The sequence below is a fragment of the Anabrus simplex genome, chromosome 3 (genome assembly GCF_040414725.1).
Source record: "Anabrus simplex isolate iqAnaSimp1 chromosome 3, ASM4041472v1, whole genome shotgun sequence".
Lineage (NCBI taxonomy): Eukaryota > Metazoa > Arthropoda > Insecta > Orthoptera > Tettigoniidae > Anabrus > Anabrus simplex.
Window position 1 is genome coordinate 326,284,866 of NC_090267.1, and position 20,423 is coordinate 326,305,288.

General features: G+C 39.7%; 1 protein-coding gene across 1 annotated transcript in view; it reads left to right on the forward strand.

The window, feature by feature from the left end:
* LOC136866311 (insulin-like growth factor-binding protein complex acid labile subunit) overlaps nt 1–18,523 on the forward strand; it is a 59,467-nt gene extending 40,944 nt beyond the window's left edge. The window contains exon 2 of the mRNA XM_067143154.2: nt 16,187–18,523. Coding sequence (XP_066999255.2) covers nt 16,199–18,397 — 2,199 coding nt within the window. The 5' untranslated portion in view covers nt 16,187–16,198 and the 3' untranslated portion in view covers nt 18,398–18,523. The remainder of the gene's footprint in view (nt 1–16,186) is intronic.
* The last annotated feature ends 1,900 nt before the right edge of the window (nt 18,524–20,423 follow it).

Genomic DNA, 20,423 nt, shown 5'->3' on the forward strand with positions numbered 1-20,423 from the left:
GTCGCCATAAGACCTATCTGTGTCGGTGCGACGTAAAACCCCTAGCAAAAAAAAAACATTTCGTACGCTTACACTTGAGGTCTATCGTTGATGGTTCACGCAGCGTAAGCCAAGAAAGCAAGTGACTGACCGACCGACCGACCGACCGACCGACCGACCGCCCGACATTTTTATCTCTTTCTACGTATTTACTGTATATCGGATCACGGATACATAATACTTTTATAGTGGTTCACTACGTGAACAGTGTTCGTGTTGTCAGTATCTGAAGTAGAACCACTGTACTGATTAAAATGCAGTCAACATATTATGGAAACGTGTGTGGCGCTATAAATTATCGGAACGTAAAAGAACTCCCGTGGGACAAAATTACGGCACCTCGAGTCTCAGAAAACCGTAAATGTTGTTAGTGAGACGTAACACAAATAACATTATTATTATTTCGCATATTATAAAGACAATAACGACAACAACTATCAAGCCAGTTAGTTAGCTACTGTGATGGCATAACAATACTTCCTCGTCAGCAATGCTTGGTTATTGAAACACTTTGTAATAAACTCTTGAATATCTCCATTATTACAGCTCGTACGGTAAAAAGGTATCAGATATAAATGACTGAATGAAAAATCATATTTTCTATAATTATTGTTATGTGTTAATAGCCGGGCTGAGTAGCAACTCAAATGGTAGAGCGTTGGCCTTCTTAGCCCAACGTGGCAGGTTCGATCCTGTCTCAGTCCGGTGGTGAAAGGTGCTCAAATACATAGTTAGTGAGACGTAAAATCCAATAACATTAACATCATTATGTGCTAATAACTTATATTTCTGAACATATTTCGAAGCTCGTGAAATAATACAGTATCCGTGATCCGATATACAGTAAATACGAAGAAAGAGACAAAAATGTCGTGCGAGAAGAGACCTGTTACTGGATCTCGGTTATTTCAAAAGGGGGCCTCACACATCCCAGTCATGAGTGGTTAAAAATAGAGCCCAGTTCGAAATTTCATTTGGCGTGTTTCACGGTAAGACTGTATACAGATGCAAAAACGTGAAAACGCTTATTTCTATTATTAAGTCAAAATTTACAGTATTCCATGACAAAATATTTTGTCTCTACGTAAGGACCAGGACATTTATTAGGATATGGCATTTTAATGCAAAGAGTAAGGAGCTAGCACTGAGAAAAATGCCAATAAGAAGGCTAAGCTTTGGGCTGGTTCATCAAGTAATTAAATCTCCTGACACGTACGTTTTAATAATTTAATATAATTCCATAAAGATGTCGATATGATGCATATTTTCCTAAGCCATTTGATCTAAATATTTACTTCATCAGGAAATAAATTAATTATTTTGAGTTGCATGGCAATATTTTATTTCTTATCGTATTACCGGTATATGTCATATATTTGATAGTTGATATTCTACCTGCGCAGCATGTGACGAAATTTAACGCATTTTCACGTTTTTAAATCTATTGGAAGTGCCGTTACTTATCGAATCAGACTAAACCAGACTATTATTTGATGAAAGATTGAGAAGATGTTTCACAGACACGACAACTCACAGGCTTGCTGTACTGCGACTGTATACCTTACTCGCTATCGTTCATACCGCGTGACGTCAGAGCGCTCCAGCCAATGGAAGCTTCAACCGCCGGAGTAGCCTACCTTATATTCTAGTTACCTTGTATGCAGCACAAGGATGTGTGGCAGCAGCTACACGGCTCACATGTCGAATTTACATATTGCCGTGGGGAGTCAAAATCCAGGATAGATAGGATGTACGTATCCACGGCACAAGTACAGCTCCTCGATAGTTGTAAGGTGATTTCAGTCGCCTTTAGCGATCACCATAGCGTTCTATATGATGAAGGCAACAAGGAGTGACAGATGCATCGTGGGGAAAGGAATATGGAAGTTGAATAAGTCTGTTTTCAATAATACTGAGGATGTCCGACGTTTCACGGAATATTATCACCAATGCAAATGTCCGGCTCCATGGCTAATTGGTTAGCATGCTGGCCTTTGGTCACAGGGGTCCCGGGTTCGATTCCCGGCAGGGTCGGGAATTTTAACCTTAATTAATTAATTTCGCTGGCACGGGGGCTGGGTGTGTAGTCTTCATTATCATTTCATCCTCATCATGACGCGCAGGTCGCCTACGGGAGTCAAATCAAAAGTCCTGCACCTGGCGAGCCGAACATGTCCTCGGACACTCCCGGCACTAAAAGCCATACGCTATTTCATTTCATTTTACCAATGCAAATTAGCGCAAAATCACTATAGTAGCATGATGGACTGGTGGACATATAAACTTAAACCTGCCATTAGAGCTCTCGGACGGACACTAGCGTATGAGCACAACCAGGATACAAGTAGGAAAATTATTGAATTCTATGACAGAGTTGTGTCTGTTGCCATTTCTTGATGGATACAGTACTTTTGTATCCATTTCTTGGCACAGGTCAGAGTAAATTGTAGCTTTCACCGAAGTCCCAGTCTCATCCATGGCCGTGACAATATGGAAGCTGCTGGGGTATGGGTGGTGCTGAGTAATGACATTCGGAGCACGACTTGTGCATCTGAGTGTTATGAAAGGTGTTGTTCATAGGGTCAGTCGTGCTGCAATAGCACTTTCTGACCCAGTGAGGAAAACAGTGGCAAACTACCTCACTCCTCGTCTTGCCTAGTACGCCTCGTTTTGGTGCTGCCATTGGTTTTTGCGGTTTCCTTATAACCGCATAACCTTTGGCGGTGCTATTTGAGGATCCAACCAGCCTCTGGGCTGATGAACTAACAGACAGACATGACAGAGTTATGTTTGATCTGCTTCACAAGGAACAGCAAGGCCAAAATGTCTCTTCTGCATTAAATTCTATTAAGAGAATTATTTTAGGTATTAAGGAAAGCAGCCTAGAACAACAACATCAGCATGTAAAATGCACTTCCCTCACAGAAAGAGAGAAAATCTCTCTCTACCACATTGCCAAGATTAGACGATCACTCAATAAGCTATTAATCGATGGGATAATGGTAAAGGGACAATGTTCACTACTCAGCTCCTTGCAGAAAGTGAGAGATATTTCCGTGAAATGTTTGCAGAAGACAGCATCTTAGAGTTCGATATTGACAGACATCTCCAAAGTCATCTAGAAAGAGATGATATCGCACATCTTACTAATAATATTTCCGAAGAAGAAGTGAAGCGCGCGTTAGACCATACTGCACGAAATAAGCCGCCAGGCTATGATGGGATCCCGTATGAATGGTATAAGAAATTTTGGAACATTATCGGTAAAGACCTGACACAAGTTATTAATTATGTCTTCAGTCACAACATAAGTGATATATTTGCAGAGGGAATTATCATCCTAATTCCCAAACTCTCCAGTTGCACGTATATCAGTGACTATAGACCTATTACAATATTAAACACCGACTATAAACTACTGGCCAAGATTTTAGCGAACAGAATCAGAACTATCCTCTCGTCATTAATTGTTAATGGACAAGTTTTCACTATACCTGGAAAAAACATATTACATAATCTACTGGCAATTCGTGATGTCATCATATATCATTCAGTGTGTGACAATACTTCAGGAGCTCTGGCTAGCATTCACGTCAGCAAAGCATTCGATAAGATAGCATATTCTTATATTTGGAAAGTTTTTAAAAAGTTTCGGTTTCCAAACAGTATCATAGAAACAACACAGCGCATATACCACAAGGCATCCTCACGAGTTATGATAAATGGATTTCTCTCAGAAAAATTGTCGATAAGCAAATCAGTTAGACAAGGATGCCCATTATCAATGGCACTTTTTGTTTTAGCAATAGAACCCCTCATTCAAAGTTTGAAAAATTCTTTAACCGGACTAACTATTAACAACAAATGCTTCACAGTACGCGCATACGCGGATGACATTACCCTACTGTTGATCAGTGCCGAAGATGCTAATAATGCGTAAGAGACTCTCGAGGCCTTCTGTAAGGTGTCTGGGGCACAAGTGAGTTATAGGACATCCTCATTATTGCTATTAGGTTCAAATGAAAATCGACAAATATTTGCCAGCTCCCGGATCATTGTTAACCACTGCAAGTAACGATATTTCAGAGACGATAGAGACTAATTTAACTTCTTCTCTAAACACCCTACGGTTTCAGCTAAAGGAGGAACTTTCAAGGCGACTCAACATTTTCCAAAAAGTTTGGTATATAAATATCTTTGCGCTGTCGAAGCTCTGGTAACTTGCCCAAATTCTTCCCGCCTCACACGTCATTTGCCAACGTGTTGAAATGGCAATTGGATTTTATCTGTGGAAAGGATACAGATACAGAATAAGAAGAGATCAACTTCATCTTACTGAAAAGGATTGTGGCTTGCGCCTAATTGCAGTCGAAAAGAAGTGCACAGCACTCTTTCTGTCACATATCATTAAAGCTTGTACTCAAGAGAAAATGTATTTGATAGTGCAGTGCTAAAATTGTATGTAACAACAAACCTGCAACAACAAGATCCCTTTAGAAGCTGCTTCCGGAACGCTCTCTCCATTCTACAACAACTTCCAGAAACAGAAATTACAGCTGGAAAGTTGGATAAAGCTAAGAATATATACAACTTCAGATTGAAGCAATATAAATGTATTCCACTAGTACAACAGAAATACCCACATCGTGACTGGAAGCAGATCTGGAAAAATATTTGGAACAAATGGATCCCGATTGAATGGAGGGTATCGCTCTACATATACACAAATGAAATCATCCCGACGGGTGAGAAATTGAAAAGGCATGGACAAGTATCTGATGACAAATGTCTGGTATGTCATGAGACGGACAGTCTCGTGCATCGAGTTATCACATGAGGCAATGCGGCACTAGTTTGGAGATGGACACTAAACGCTGTCTAGAGGATATCAGGGACAACAACAACAACCAGTGACAGAGTGAGGGAGATACTGAATCTGGAACTAAATCACGCACAGAACGAGAGAGGAAACGCTTGCATATGGATAACAGCCGGAGCCATTCACAACAATATCAAGGCGTACTCTCAGCATACAAGTGTGACTTTACCTGGATTTCTGGATCATCCCAGGAAAGAACGATGGAAGATGGTCGGACAGAAGTGTCTTCAAGAAGCTTTTGGAACACACTTTTTAAATTGTGAGTGCCTTCCTGTTATGTCCCTTGTCTAATATCTGCCAATTTTATGTTAAATGCAGAGTGTTTTGTGTTGGTATAACTGTGTACTGTTAAAGGATTTGGATAAAGAATGACAGGCATAATTAAGTTTGCTCCTAGTGTGCAAAAGGAAACAGTGTTTGGTTTTTTAAAAGTGAACGACTTGATGTTCTCCTGTGTTAAATTTTAATTTGTTTAGATACAACTTATCAACGTTCTGTTTGCGGAATTATTCTAAATTTGTTCTAATACTTTTGTTTCAAAAAACAATAAGAAGTTTGAAAAAACGCTGACCATTCAGCCAATGATTCGGACTGCTCAACAATGATTATAAGATATTTATGAAAATACTTACAAGTCGTATAATGCCTTTCATGGGAAGAGTCATCAAACAAGGTCAAACCTGTGGTATTCCAACTAGAAGAATAACACACAATCTTCAAGGCATTAGAAACCACGGTGCTTTTTTGTGCAAGGAATACAGGTATGGCTGGTGCCATTTTAAGTCTGGACTTTCAGAAAGCGTTCGATCGAGTTCATCATGGATATCTTACTTGCTGTGAGTCATGAGACATATGGGTTTCCCCGACTCTCTCTGTAACAGTATACGTAAGTTACTGTTTATCAATCCATCCACTTTAGAATTCTACTTAATGGTTTCTTTTCTCGTCCGATTCCTATTCAAAAGTCAGTACGACAAGGATGCCCCTTCTCTATGACCGTATATTCCTTGAGCATAGAACCCTTCGTACGTGCTAATCATCACGTCCTTAACTCAATACCTAATCCAAATAATCTGTTTACCATTAGAGCTTACGCAGATAATGTAATTATCCATCTTCAGGCCTCCGAAGTCGCTCAATAGATAACAGAAATAATATCTACATACGAAATGGCCTCCAACGCCCTTGTAAGTTATCAGAAATCTGAACTTCTGCCTCTTGGTAGTTGGCTGAAGGCAACAATGTTAGCCGACGTACCAACCAAGGAGCGTGTTAAAATCCTAGGGATCATATTTACCCCAAACATTGAAGAAATAGTCGTTTTACACTAGAAAAATATTACACAAAAGGTGTGATCGACTCTATCGATGCACCTCAGCAGGAACCTCAACATAATACAAAAGGTATGGTATTATCAACTTGTTTGCACTGTCAGAACTATGGTACACTGCATACATTTTACTGATGGTAGAAAGAATTGCCCAACGGATAGAACTTGGTGTCGGATATTGCTTATGGAGAGGATATACGGTTCGTTTAGCCAGGTCACAACTGAGGAAACCAATTGACAAAGGGGGATTACGCCTCAGAGTCTCCGAAAAATGCAAAGCGCTCCTGATCAGAGAAATGGTGCAGTATTCGTATTCCGACCAGAATAGAGCACTTCAGTCTTCTCTCCTTGTGCAAAATAATCAATATTTTCTCTCGTCTTGCTTTAAATCTGCTCTGCAGGCTTTGCACAGCTTGCCACTTCATAATCACAATATCATCACTGTTAAACTAATATAATTATAATACATTGCTAGAGAAGCATGATCAGCTAGCACACATTACAGTGAAATACCCCAATTACAATTGGACTAATATTTGCACAACTTTCCAAATTTCTTTTATCCCCTTAGAATGGAAAGTAGCTGACTATAAGGTTATAAACGGGTTACTTCCGACAGAAGAAAAGAAATTCCGCCACAGGATGACACAATGATGTCAATGATGTTTTTGCTGCACATCTTTTCTCATTCAAGAAGTTTGTCCAGTTGACTTGGTTCTTTAGCGATTTCCATTTCTGCCAGGCGAATTGGCTTTACCTTATTGCTGCATCGCATTCATTGTTCCACCAAGCATGCTTCCTGGGCTTAATAAGCTGAACCGTCTCTTTAGCTTTTTCGAACAGGGCCTCGCGCAGTCGTTCCCAGTTCTCTGCATCCACGGATTGTAGTTTCTGCGTGAACTCATGGTTAGATCATGCTATGTAAGAAATGCTCGGTAATTGATACTCAGATTCATAGAATGACTAGTTGTGAAGCCGTCAAGGACATTTGGCAGTGGCTCAGAGTAGCGTTCAACAGATTGACGGAATCTATAAACCCGAGCGTTAGGCCTCGGAAGACCATGCGGCCATGAAAAGAAAAAAGTCATATCTTATAAATTAATATTACAGTCCGATAAATATTGGAAAATTATAGCGCATAATTGTGGAGTAAGGTTTGATAACAGGATGGCAACTGAAGTTGGCACTGAGGTATTTAACTTCACCAAAGATGAGTACAGATGGTTCTGTTGTTGGGAGTACTTCTTACAGGGCAGTATGAAGTGGTTCAAGTCGGCTATTTCTCCAGGGTCTTCTGGGTAGTGAGGGATTTCGAAGGCCTTGATCCTGTGAAGATGACTTGGACAGCATCCATTGATATATGATGTTTTTGCTGCACATCTTTTCTCATTCAAGAAGTTTGTCCAGTTGACTTGGTTCTTTAGCGATTTCCATTTCTGCCAGGCGAATTGGCTTTACCTTATTGCTGCATCGCATTCATTGTTCCACCAAGCATGCTTCCTGGGCTTAGTAAGCTGAACCGTCTCTTTAGCTTTTTCGAACAGGGCCTCGCGCAGTCGTTCCCAGTTCTCTGCATCCACGGATTGTAGTTTCTGCGTGAACTCATGGTTAGATCATGGTTTTTCTCTATCAGATCTTTCAATCTTTTGGCTCGAACTCTCCCTGTGTTTATCGGGAGCAGTTTGATTTTTATTTGGATAGATAGTGATATGAGTCCAGCTTTGCATTTCTTAGAACTTTCACATTCTGAATTTCTCCTTGAGCCTTCCGTGCGATCGCGACATGATCAATCTACAATTCTCCAAGGTGGGGATTTGGGGATTTCCAGGTCTTCGGTTTCTTGGGCGGGTATTTGATAGCAGTAGACTTCGTTACGAGGTTAAATGCCTTACACAGCTCTATTGGCCTTTCTCTATTACGATTTGTTCTCTGGTGAGCAGGAGAGTTTCCAACGATGTTTCGGAACTTTCTCTCTTTGCCTACCTGGGCATTGAAATCCCAAGTAAGATGATGGTATGTTTGTCTGAAATCTTGGATAAAATATCCTCAAGTTCTTCCCAGAATCTATCAGTTCCCTCCGGGTCTCTCTTGTTCGCTTGCTTGATCAGCGCATGAACGTTCACAATAGTATACATTTTGTTTGTGCTTCGAAAGGACAGAGTCGAGACTCTGCTATTCACAGAGGTGAAATTTGTGATTGAGTCCAGAATCTTTGTGTTGACTTTAAATCCTGTGCCGAGTTGGGGAAAAATTTGTACGACACGTTTAACAGGTTTACTCTTGAAGATCCTGTAACCTTCAGATTCAAAGACTTGCTCATCTGTAAATCTCGTTCCCTGAATTGCTGCAATCAAAATTTGCTGTTCAGATAGGATATCTGTGAGCTGCTCCAGTTTTCCAACCTTCTATAGAGAATTGGCGTTAAAGGTAGCAAAGAAATTCTTCGCTCTATGTCTGATCTTTCGTGGGGTCTCCGATACCTCTGATCATTTCGGTGCAGGCTCCCCAGAATCCGAAGGCCCGCTAACGTCGTACAAGACGGTGGATTGTTTACCACCTGGGGTAGTAGCTTTATCTGAAATTTCTTCCATGCTTTTCACAGTTGAAAAACTGGAGACTGGGGTCGGTGATATTTCGCACCGACCAAGATACTACCAAGGTTGTGAGCCTTGGAACCTTCAACACTGATCGGTACACCGACCCAGTTTCCCGCTGGGACTGGTCACCCAAACTTCCACTGGGCTGCTTGGATTAACAGGGGCACCTCCTGCAGGTTACGTGCTGGAGCTGGAGTGAAAGAGGCTACTTGGATTCTCTTGCTGAATCCAATAGTTTATTGTTGCAGATGGTCGCAACGACGCATTTCTCTCCCATTTGTCAGGGCCGTAAAGACCCCTCCTAGGTTGATTCCTATTGTTATTATTATTATTATTATTATTATTATTATTATTATTATTATTATTATTATTATTATTATTATTATTATGTCTGTATGAATGTTCAAAAAAGCGAACACAATGAGTCGACTCCCAGAAGTTTATTGTCACTTTCTACTTATTTTCTTTCGTAAAATTTCGATGGGGGAGGGGTTTTGAATCCCCAGTCACCCTCCCCCCCCCCTTTGCTACGCCCCTGACTTACAACCTGACTTTTCACTCCACTCAACATCATACTACTGTCAGCTGTCTCTCTCACAAAATTGTCGAGGTATTTTTGCTGTCACTCACAAACTTGTAACTTATTTATTACTGGATTAGAGTATAACGTTATCCGCAAAAAATCCTTATCTGTGATTCCAGTTGCTTACTCGTATCATTTGTATCCTTTCCAATTCTTGAGTCAAATAATCCTGGCGAGGGTCTCGTACACTGGAACCATACTCAAATTGGAGTCTTACCAGTGTCATATATGCCCTCTCCTTTACATCCTTACCACAATCTCTAAATAACTAGTTTTTATTTAAACATCGTTAATAAGATAACTACAACGAAGATATTTCCTTGTACTAACACATAGGTACTTACAATGAACCCCCAGATATATTTTCATCCTATCAACTTAATAATTAAACCTGAGAAGACTTTCCCTCTTGGTAAAACTGTTTATGTTTTATTTTCTTTATTACAGTTCGCTTTACGTCGCACCGACACAGATAGATCTTATGGCGACGATGGGATAGGAAAGGGCTAGGAGTGGGAAGGAAGCGACCGTGGTCCTAATTAAGGTACAGCCCTAGCTTTTGCCTGGTGTGAAAATGGGAAATCCCGGAAAGCCATTTTCAGAGTTGCTGAGAGTAGGGTTCTAACCCACTATATCCCGAACGCAAGCTGATACCTACGTGATCCAAGCCGTACAACCCACTTGCTCGGTGGTAAAACTTACAACCTGACTTTTCACACCTCTTAACATCGTACTACTGTCTGTTGTCATTCTCCCAACATTGTCAAGGTTTTTTGTAGTCACTCAAAATCTTGCAACTGATTTATTACTCGATAGAGTACAACGTCATCCGCAAACATTTTTATCTGTGAGTCCAGTTCTTTAATTATGTCATTGGCGTCTCCGAAGACCTTTAAAAAAGTAGTTAGTGGGACGTAAAGCAAATAACATTATTATTATTATTATGTCATTGTTACTCATATAACAATAAGTAGGCCAAACTTCCAGGATTAATTCCTCACACGTAGAATAAGAAAATATGTTCTAATGATATGGGCCCGGAAACACATTTTTTTCCATGTTAGAACTCAATTTTGAGCCGGCTTGAGTGGCTCAGACGGTTGAGGCGCTGGTCTTCTGACCCCAACATGGCAGGTTCGATCCTGGCTCAGTCCGGTGGTATTTGAAGGTGCTCAAATACGTCAGTCTCGTGTCGGGAGATTTACTGGCACGTAAAATAACTCCCGAGGGACTAAATTTCGGCACGCCAGCGTCTCCAGAAAACCGTAAAAGTAGCTAGGGGGACGTAAAGCAAATAACATTATTATTATTAACACTCATTTTCTACAATTCTACATAGTACATCAACCATGGGAAACACATAGTAAAAGAACGTATCAGCATATCACATGTCCGGCTCCATGGCTAAATTGTTAGCGTGCTGGCCTTTGACCAGAGAAGTCCCGGGTTTGATTCGCGGCAGGATCGGGAATTTTAACCATAATTGGTTAATTTCGCTGGCACGGAGGCTGGGTGTATGTGTCGTCTTCATCATCATTGCATTTTCATCACGACGCGCAGGTCGCCTACGGGAGTCAAATCAAAAGACCTGTATCTGGCGAGCCGAACTTGTCCTCGGACCCCCCGGCACTAAAAGCCATACGCCATTTCATTTCAGCATACCACATGAAATGTTAAAAATGCCGCCCGTTACCCTGATACACGAATCGACCCGCCGCTGCATGACATCAGTGCATTCGGAATTTATGCAAATTGTTTTTATACTTGTTTTGATTTCGTAATTGCGTATTTTGTGCATATTATCCTTGTATTTGTAGTTTAAAGGAGTAAAACTCTTTCAAATGTAGCCTACCTTATATTAAGTTTCTTCCCAATGAAAAGCAGACATAGTAATGAAACTCGTGTCCTCATACCGAGGAGGTGCAAATCATACTCCCAGGGGAAGTGAGCTGCGTGTAACATTTTAAATACTTACCAGCCTTCCTGCCATTCTTAAATCTCTGGCAGTACCAGGAATGGAACCCGGGCCCCCGATTACTCCAGCTAATAGTGCTAATCGACAAGCTACTGAGGCGGACAGCAGCCATAGTGTTTTGCACTACATGGAACGATTTGAAAGATGTGCTTTCAACTTTTTCCTAGCAAATCAATGGGCATATAATTAAACAAGGGTAACCAGTACATGATCAATGTTGAAAATTGGTTTAAGTTTTGTAGCCTAGTTATGACCTAGTTGGACTCCGCAAATATCGTCACCATAAGACCTATCGGCGTCGGTGTGATCCATTGTTGGATGCGCTAGCGAGTGGTTGGCTGTTCCAAGAGCTCTGTTGTATCTTCGTGATAAAGTAGTTAATAGTTGCAGAAAATTAGCAAATTTTGTGTATATGTGATACATTTAGCCCTGTTTAGTGTTTGTTTGTATTAAGTGCGATTAGTGGTATTTATTTACAATTTTCACACTGAGTACTTCCGTAGGCGTTCGCTAGATTACGAGCTGTAATTTAGGACTGCATGAAAAAAGAAATATCTCTTTTTAATATAATTATTAAAATATCAGTAGGTTTGTTGATAAAAATACTTACAAAGACGAGATATTAAAAAGAGTCGTAACTTCGGCAGCGGTTATACACTTAAGAAAATGGAAATTGCAACACCATGAAGGCATTGGTCGTTTGTGTTGATTTTCAAGATATGGAACGATGCCATGTAGGTATGTAAACGATCAAAGTTTCAGACCCATTGGATTGTTGCTAGAGGTCTTCCCACGTGATTGGTCGTGGAGGAATCCACTCCAGTATACGGACTCTGGTGTAGCATAGTTGACTTGCAGTCTGTGCAGTGAAGTGTTCCCCGTCAAGCATGCCTCGACGACAGAGAAGTGCACGCTATCAACAACTGTCACCGTTTGAGAGGGCTCAGATAATTGGGCTGTGTGAGGCTGGATTATCGCTAAGGACTGTCGCTGCACGTGTTGGCCGACAGGCATCTACGGTACAACGTGTATGGCAGCAGTGGTCAAATGAATGTATCCACACTCGTAGACCTGGCACAGGTCCAGCGCGACAGACAACTGTGAGAGAAGATCACCGTATCATTCGGATGGCCCGGATGGAACCCCATGCAACAGCAGCGCAAATTCGAGCAGCTGTGGCACCCCACGTTACACAACAAACAGTTGGTGATCGCCTGCGTGCAGCTGACTTACGAGCCCGTGTCCCTGCAGAAGGTGTTCCATTGACTCCACAACAGCGACGTGTAAGGCTGGCCTGGTGTCGAGAAAGATCGACGTGGGTCAACGAATGGCATAGGGTCGTCTTTAGTAATGAATCGCGCTTCTGTCTTGCCCGCAGTGATCGCCGGAATCGTGTGCGCCGACGTACCGGGGAGAGGGGCCGCCCAGATCTTATTGTCGAGAGGCACACAGGGCCAACACCAAGCATTATGGTCTGGGGAGCTATTGGCTTTAATATGAAATCACAATTAGTGCTTGTCGGGGGCACTATGACTGCTCGACAGTACGTTGATAGGGTACTCAATCCAATGGTTGTCCCTATGATGGCGAACATTGCTAATGGGATGTTTCAGCAGGACAATGCCCGGGTTCACACTGCACGCATCTCCAGAGAAGCTCTCCACGACATCACAACCTTAGAATGGCCCGCCAGATCCCCGGACCTCAGTCCTATTGAGCATGTGTGGGACATGATGCGTCGACAACTGGCCAACCGTCCTCAGCCACCCACAACTCTGGAACAACTGACCCGTGCAGTGCAGAAAGCATGGGCCACAATTCCTCAGGAAGCGATCCAGGGCCTTATTGACTCCATGCCTCGACGAATTCATCAATGTATTGCAGTTCGTGGTGGCACATCCTGTATTGATTGTTGTCCAAACTTGCGGTCAGAGTGACTTGAAAGTGTAATCATCGAATCACAATCGAACACTCCTCCTGCATGTTCAATTGCAGTAATGTAGCACTACTCCTTCTGGGTGTTGCAATTTCAATTTTCTTCAGTATATTAGTGCAGGCAATTGACAGGGTATTTCAAATAGCAATTCAACGGTTCCACCTATAATTAAGGTAATAACTTCCTTAAATAATGCGATATTGTTGTAAATTTTGTTTAAAGAAAGGATTTCAACAGAAGATACAGTATTTCACTGGCGAAATACCGAACAGTCGTTGTATTGTTATTGGTTATTGTCGCCCTTAGTATTCAAATATTGCATTGTTGGCTACAGTCGTGAACAAAAGGTGTAGTGCATCAAGAAAATATAAATAAAAATCAGCTGCTTCCTGTATTCCGATCATTTGTAGTTCTGAGTAGGCAGTTAAAGTATCCGTAAATTATATTTCACACCCTCGATCTCTCAGTATTTATGAGCGGTTAGCTAATAATAATCAAGTTTCTATATCCCAATAATTGCAATTCATGCCCCTGGCGTAGTTTTGACAGAAGTATTTTTGATAAATAATTGTAAACAACCTGATATTTTTCAGCATTTAAGGACACTTTTATTCTCCGTCCCGCTGAGCAGGGAAAATAATAGTAATCCACCATCTGTAATAATCACATAAACCACATTTCAGTTGAGAATTATAGTGTAGATACGGTATATTAGATAGTGTCTCGCCTGTTGTATTCGTGTGTATCTTTGTGTACGGTAACCCTTTCTATACTTTGGCATTTAACCAAACGACAGGTTTCATTTCTATTACAGCACAGTAGGATAAAGTAGTACTAATATTCATTTGTCTACACGTTTAACTTTGTTGTTAATCCTAGAGTAGTTCTTGCGAATTTCTAACTTTAGGCCTAATTGGAATTTTCATTTCTATTTGTGTTTAGTAATGACCTATTGTAATTAGGATACGTCTGAACGTAGTTTAAAAATTATTGTAGTGTATTGTACTAACTTATTATAAATTAGAGTGCTTATTCTCTTATTTTGAGTAATCTTGCGAATTTCAAATTTTAATTGTAATTTCCATTTCTGTTTGTGCTTAGTAACCTGTTTTAATTAGGATACGTCTGAACGTAGTTTAAAATTATTGTAGTGTATTTAGTATCTTATCAGAAATTAGTGCGTTTATTCTATTACTGTGAAATATTTGTGTAGTACCTGTGGTATCTGCAGGAACTCACTATAATTCTGTTGTAGTAATTTACGGTCGACTTAACTTCAGTTTAGAATTGTGTAATTCTTGTGTATTATTTTCTGTTTTCCGTAATGAACAGCAATTTGCATCCTGTTATGGTGTTGTAGGAAAAAATTGTACAACTAAGTAGTATTGTAGTGTAATGGTAGCCTATATTAATTTATTTATTGTCGTGTGATCTTTGTGAACTATTATAGACAATATTTCTTTCCTTTCCTTTTTTATTTTTGCACAGAATAAGTTATCTTATTTTTCCTTTTCTTTTCATTATTCAGTAAAGAATGGATAAAGAGTGCAAGTGTAGGAACTGTGGGCGTGGCCAGGCATTAATGAGTATGAGGGAGGAGTTGGAGAGTTTGAGGGAGATAATTAGGATTTTCTCAGAGGACAGGAAATAAAGTAGGCCTCCCTCAAACAATGTACAGGGTACAGTAGGTATAAAAGAGGGATGGGAAGGAAAGGAGGGAATTGTAGAAGACAGGTGGTCTAATGTTTTAAGGGGAAGCAGGACAGGTTTCTGTAAGAAATCGGTACGAGTCACTGCAGGTAGAACAACCGAGGGAAGATGAGGAGCAGGGAACTGTTGCTGAGAAGTGTGGAAGTAGGAGAAAGGGAAAAGTAGGAAAAGGAAATGTGGAGTAGTGGATAGGAAAAGACAGGTAGAACAGGGTCATGGGATGGAGAAGAGGGAGGAGGAAGTAGCTTCTGCAGCTGTCAGGAAAGATGGGACAGACCAGGAGGGGACCAAATGAGGTGGGTAGGGTTGAGGCTCTGGTCATGGAGGATTCCATTGTTAGACATGTGGAGAAAGTGTGTGGATGGGACCTTCACCAGGATTACTTGATTCAAGAATTGGAAAAAATCCAATGAAAAGCAGCTCGATTTGTTCTGGGTAATTTCCGACAAACGAATAGAGTTTAGAAAAGTTGCAAATTTGGGGTGGGGGACCTGGGAGAAAGGAGACGAGCTGCTCGACTGAGTGGCATGTTCCGAGCTGTCAGTGGTGAGATTGAGTTGAATGGCATCACTAGACGAATAATTTTGAGTGGTGTCTATAAAAGTAGGAAAGATCACAATATGACGATAAAGTTGGAATTCAAGAGGACAAATCGAGGCAAATATTCGTTTATAGGAAGGGGAGTTGGGGATTGGAATAACTTACCTAGGAGGTGTTCAATAAATTTCCAATTTATTTGCAATGATTTAAGGAAATGCTAGGAAAAAACAACAGATATGGAATCTGCCACCTGAGCGACTGCCTTAAATGCAGATCACTTGTCATTGATTGATTTGATTGATAAATCCAATTGTAAGGAAAAAAGACTATGTAAACAAAAGGTGGGTATAGGCTGCTAGTAAACACAAGAAATTTGCTACAATCAGATAGGGGCTGTCCCTGGGTAAGGCAGAAGTGTTGTAACATCCCATTACAAGGATGAACAACTGTTTGTATATCGGAAGGATTACGTGCACTCGACTGTATATTATCATAATCATTTTATTAAACTGCCGTGAAAGTTTTGCCAAAGTTTATCAAGGTTTTCAGAGATTTAAATATGTTATAATTTGCAATTTCTTTTCTTCTAAATTTCAGGTTGCAGTAGCCATGATCATTACAGGAGTTATTGTATTGGCTTTTGTAGCCGTGACAGAGCAGTGTCCTACTTCCTGTTCCTGTTCTACTGACAGCGTCGTGGATTGTTCCAACAAATTAACAGAGCTGCCAGAATTCTTGGACGAGAATGTTGAAACTTTAATCATGGATAACAATAGTTTAGTCACATTGAAGAGAAATGATCTTTTAAACATCGGGAGCTCCCTCAAAAACCTTTCTCTTCAAGGATGCAGTATTGAAACTATAGAGAAAGGAGCATTCCGTTGGCTAAGAGATCTTATTTTCTTATATTTGACACATAATGAGCTATCATACATACAACCAGGGATATTTCAGGGCATGTCTGCCATTTATACTCTCTATCTAGACGGCAACAAACTTGAAAGAGTGGAAACTGATAGTTTCAAGGGATTAAATGGATTAGCTCAACTGTACCTGAATGATAATTGCATCCGTATAATTGAAAGTGGTACTTTCCATGGTCTTCATAAATTAGATAGACTTTACTTGCAAAATAATAATATAGAAACAATTGAGGTCAATGCATTCGAAGAATTAGGGGCCTTGAAAAGACTTGATTTAACTAATAATAAACTAACAGTAATAGAGCATGACACATTCCAAGGAGCAGTTAGTTTAGATCGCCTCTACCTGAATGATAATTCTATCACGTATATCAATGTTCAAGGGCTTCAAATGTTAGAGAGGCTTCATCTCACAAACAACAGCATTTCTGCAATTGATTCAGAAAGTTTTAGAGAACTTCCGAATCTACGATGGCTATATTTAGATAAAAATAGTATAACAAATATAGATTCTCTTGCTTTCCATGGTTTGTCTCTCCTGACACAGCTTTATCTACACGAAAATAAAATTACAGTTATAGAAAATGGTACATTTTTGAAATTAAGTAAGTTGGATATACTACATTTGAATAATAACAATATTAAAGCCATTACAATTGACAGTTTCAGAGGTCTTTCAAGTTTAACTAAACTTGTTTTATCGAATAACAGCGTTTCTACTCTCGAGGCAAATTCTTTTCAAGATCTGAAACAGCTAGATCATTTATATATAAACAATGCTGAACTGAGAGAGATAAAACCAGACAGTTTCCAGAAACTAGGATCAGTGACAAGGTTAGATTTGTCTGGCAATAAGCTGACAACAATCGAGCCATATGCTTTCTCTGGTCTTGATAAACTTGACTGGTTAGACTTGAGTAAAAACAGAATATTTCGTATTAAATACAATGGATTCGAGGATTTGAAGACATTAACTAGATTGACTCTCAGCAATAATATGCTTTCCAAAATTGAAATTAATATGTTTCAAGGTCTAATTAATCTTGATTGGCTATTCCTAGATGGCAATAAAATCATGGATATATCTACAGGAGGATTTAATGGTCTGAGGAGCATCTCTCAATTAGATATAAATAATAATCACCTAACTTATATTGATATGGGAATGTTTGCAGGTCTTGAAAAATTAGATTGGCTCTTTCTTGGCAATAACCGTATAAATAATATAAACTCCAGAGCTTTTCAAGAAATATCAAACATAACAAAACTGGAACTAAATGATAACCAATTAAATGAATTAACTCAAGATATGTTTGAAATCCTTGAAAATCTGGATGTTTTAGATCTATCTCATAATGGAATATTTAGAATTGATAAAGGCACATTTATATCAATGAAGATGTTAACAAAATTGGATTTAACTGGTAATAAACTACAATTCATAAGCCCCGGAATGTTTCAGGGAATGAGAGCGCTGAGTAAACTCTATCTATCTGAAAATAATATTTCGGTTATACAACCTACAAGCTTTCAGGGTCTTAATAAGCTTTCATGGTTATTCCTAGATAGCAACAATCTAGTCTCCTTGCCTTCAGACGCATTCAAAGGGCTAAATAACTTGTCAAGATTAGATTTGGGATCTAACAAATTAGAAGCACTAGAATCTGATACATTTAGAGGGCTTATGACAATTAATTGGTTGGACATTTCTAGTAACAAACTAACAAAATTGCCACCACTGATTTTTCAAAATATGACTAATCTTAAGTACCTCCATTTAGAAAATAATAACTTATCTTTAACTGATGTTCTAGTATTTAAAGGACTTCAGTTAGAAGTATTGGCACTTGGAAATAACACATACCATGACCATGAATCAGACTAATTTTGAAGCTGAGAGAAACTGAAATTTCAAATTACTTCCAGATCGTTTTATTCGTTTAATTATAATGAAGTTAGAAACGAAATATGAGTATGTATCATTTTAAGGAATAAACATGTCTTAAAATCATTATAGTATTTAATTCATTGATGCATATGTTTCTATGATCATATAAAAGAATCCCATATTGGTCTGAAGCGAAGGTTCCCAACGTGGTATCTTTCAGGGGGCCCACATACACTTTTAAGAAAAAAAGCTAAATATAATTTTCTCAATTATTTATATTCCATAATCAATCACAGAAGTATGCTACAAATTTGTCTGTGATCACATAAGCAGTAGTAACACTTCTGTTACTTCTAGTGAAGCAAGTCTGGTGGATGCACCACTGGTTTCTTATTGTGATCGTTGATGTAATAATGCCACAGTTTGTTGTTCACCTTCTTTAATATCTTTAATAACTTACAACGCCTACTACACAAACTCATACACACCAGTACGGAATACAGACGCCAACTGACAGTCTCGCGAAGTCGCCTGCAGTGGACGACCCCAGTCGCGTATAGTCGCATGAATCAATGTCGCCTATATTCGCCTGATCACGTAGTCGCGCCTAGTCACTTCCAGTGGACGAGCAGCCTAATGATTGGAGTTTGTGGTACTGTGCCAGCCTTCTTCATCAAGCTCTGGAAACGGTTCCGTTTACCAAAGGACAGGATTTCGGATTTTGGCATATCTACAATACGCGGTTCGGTGGGAATGGTGCAATTTCACATCTACCACCTGTGAACGTCATTTATAATCCCCATTTATGTTTTTTAGCTGACTTCAGTCTGCAAACTCAGAATGCATGTTAGTTCTCAGCTTCGTAGCTTTACATTTTTCATTGTAAACTTTGTCCATTGTTGGCGGGAAGATGGTTAAATACATGATATTATTCCCTCTTATTCTGAACATCTGGAGTGTCATGAGTTCAGTCATAGATCTCAATATACTGTTGTAATTATTATCTGTTTAATACCGCCCGAGGTCTTGCAATCTATTTCAAATAAATGTTTGAAATCCTTCATCGGTTCAGCCATGACACAGACCTATGTTTCTGCAGTATGTAACATTTTCAACTCACCTCCGCCGTATTCGTTATTCTCTGCTGCTTTCTTCCCGGCTTTACCCCTGCACACCGCCACAGCTTCGGGACTACTGCCAGCGCGCCGGACTACGTCATCGGCGCTAGACTACTCCTAAGTTCCAGTATGTACCTCGGCGTGTGTATGTGCAAGTGTCATAACTTCCCCTCTGCGTCTCCTCTCTCCGTGTGCCAATATAAGCCGACTCTATCGGCCTACCGCCTGCATTTCGAGAGACGTTCTTTGGCTATTGGAGAGAGAAAGCCTTGTTTATCATACTGATGTCAATTTCTATTTATTTTCTGAACTTTTCTGTAGCTGTGTATAACTTTATGATTGCACCATGTGGTACTGTAATTTGAATTTGTGCAATATGCATACATGTGACTAGATATTCTCGAATGACTGTACTCGATCCGATAATCGATATGAAACCTAGCGGATTTCTAATTCCTTCCACTTGTAACACAACTTGAACATTTCTATATGAACATTCTTCGGCCAATATTTTCGAAACCTTTGTAGTTCTAAAGCTGTTTATATATTCACTTATTGTAAAGAATGGTTAAGGTCTAAACTATCAATGTTACTGTTCTCTTCATAGATGAGGTTACCAACACAAGGAATCTCACAATTTATCGAGGAGCATCAACCAAATTAAATGTACAATTAGGGCTGAATTTGAAAAATAAATTTCTACTTTGAAGGTCCAAAACTAATCCAACACCAGACAAGAAATTGGTGCCCAGAATCATATCACAAGAGAGATTAGAAATCACCAAGCATGAAATTTTCGAGTTAAAATCACCAAACCTAAATTTTACATTTACAGATCCTAGAATTTCCATTTTATTCCCATTCTCAGTAACACATTTAATTTCAACATGTTGTAAGGAAGACAG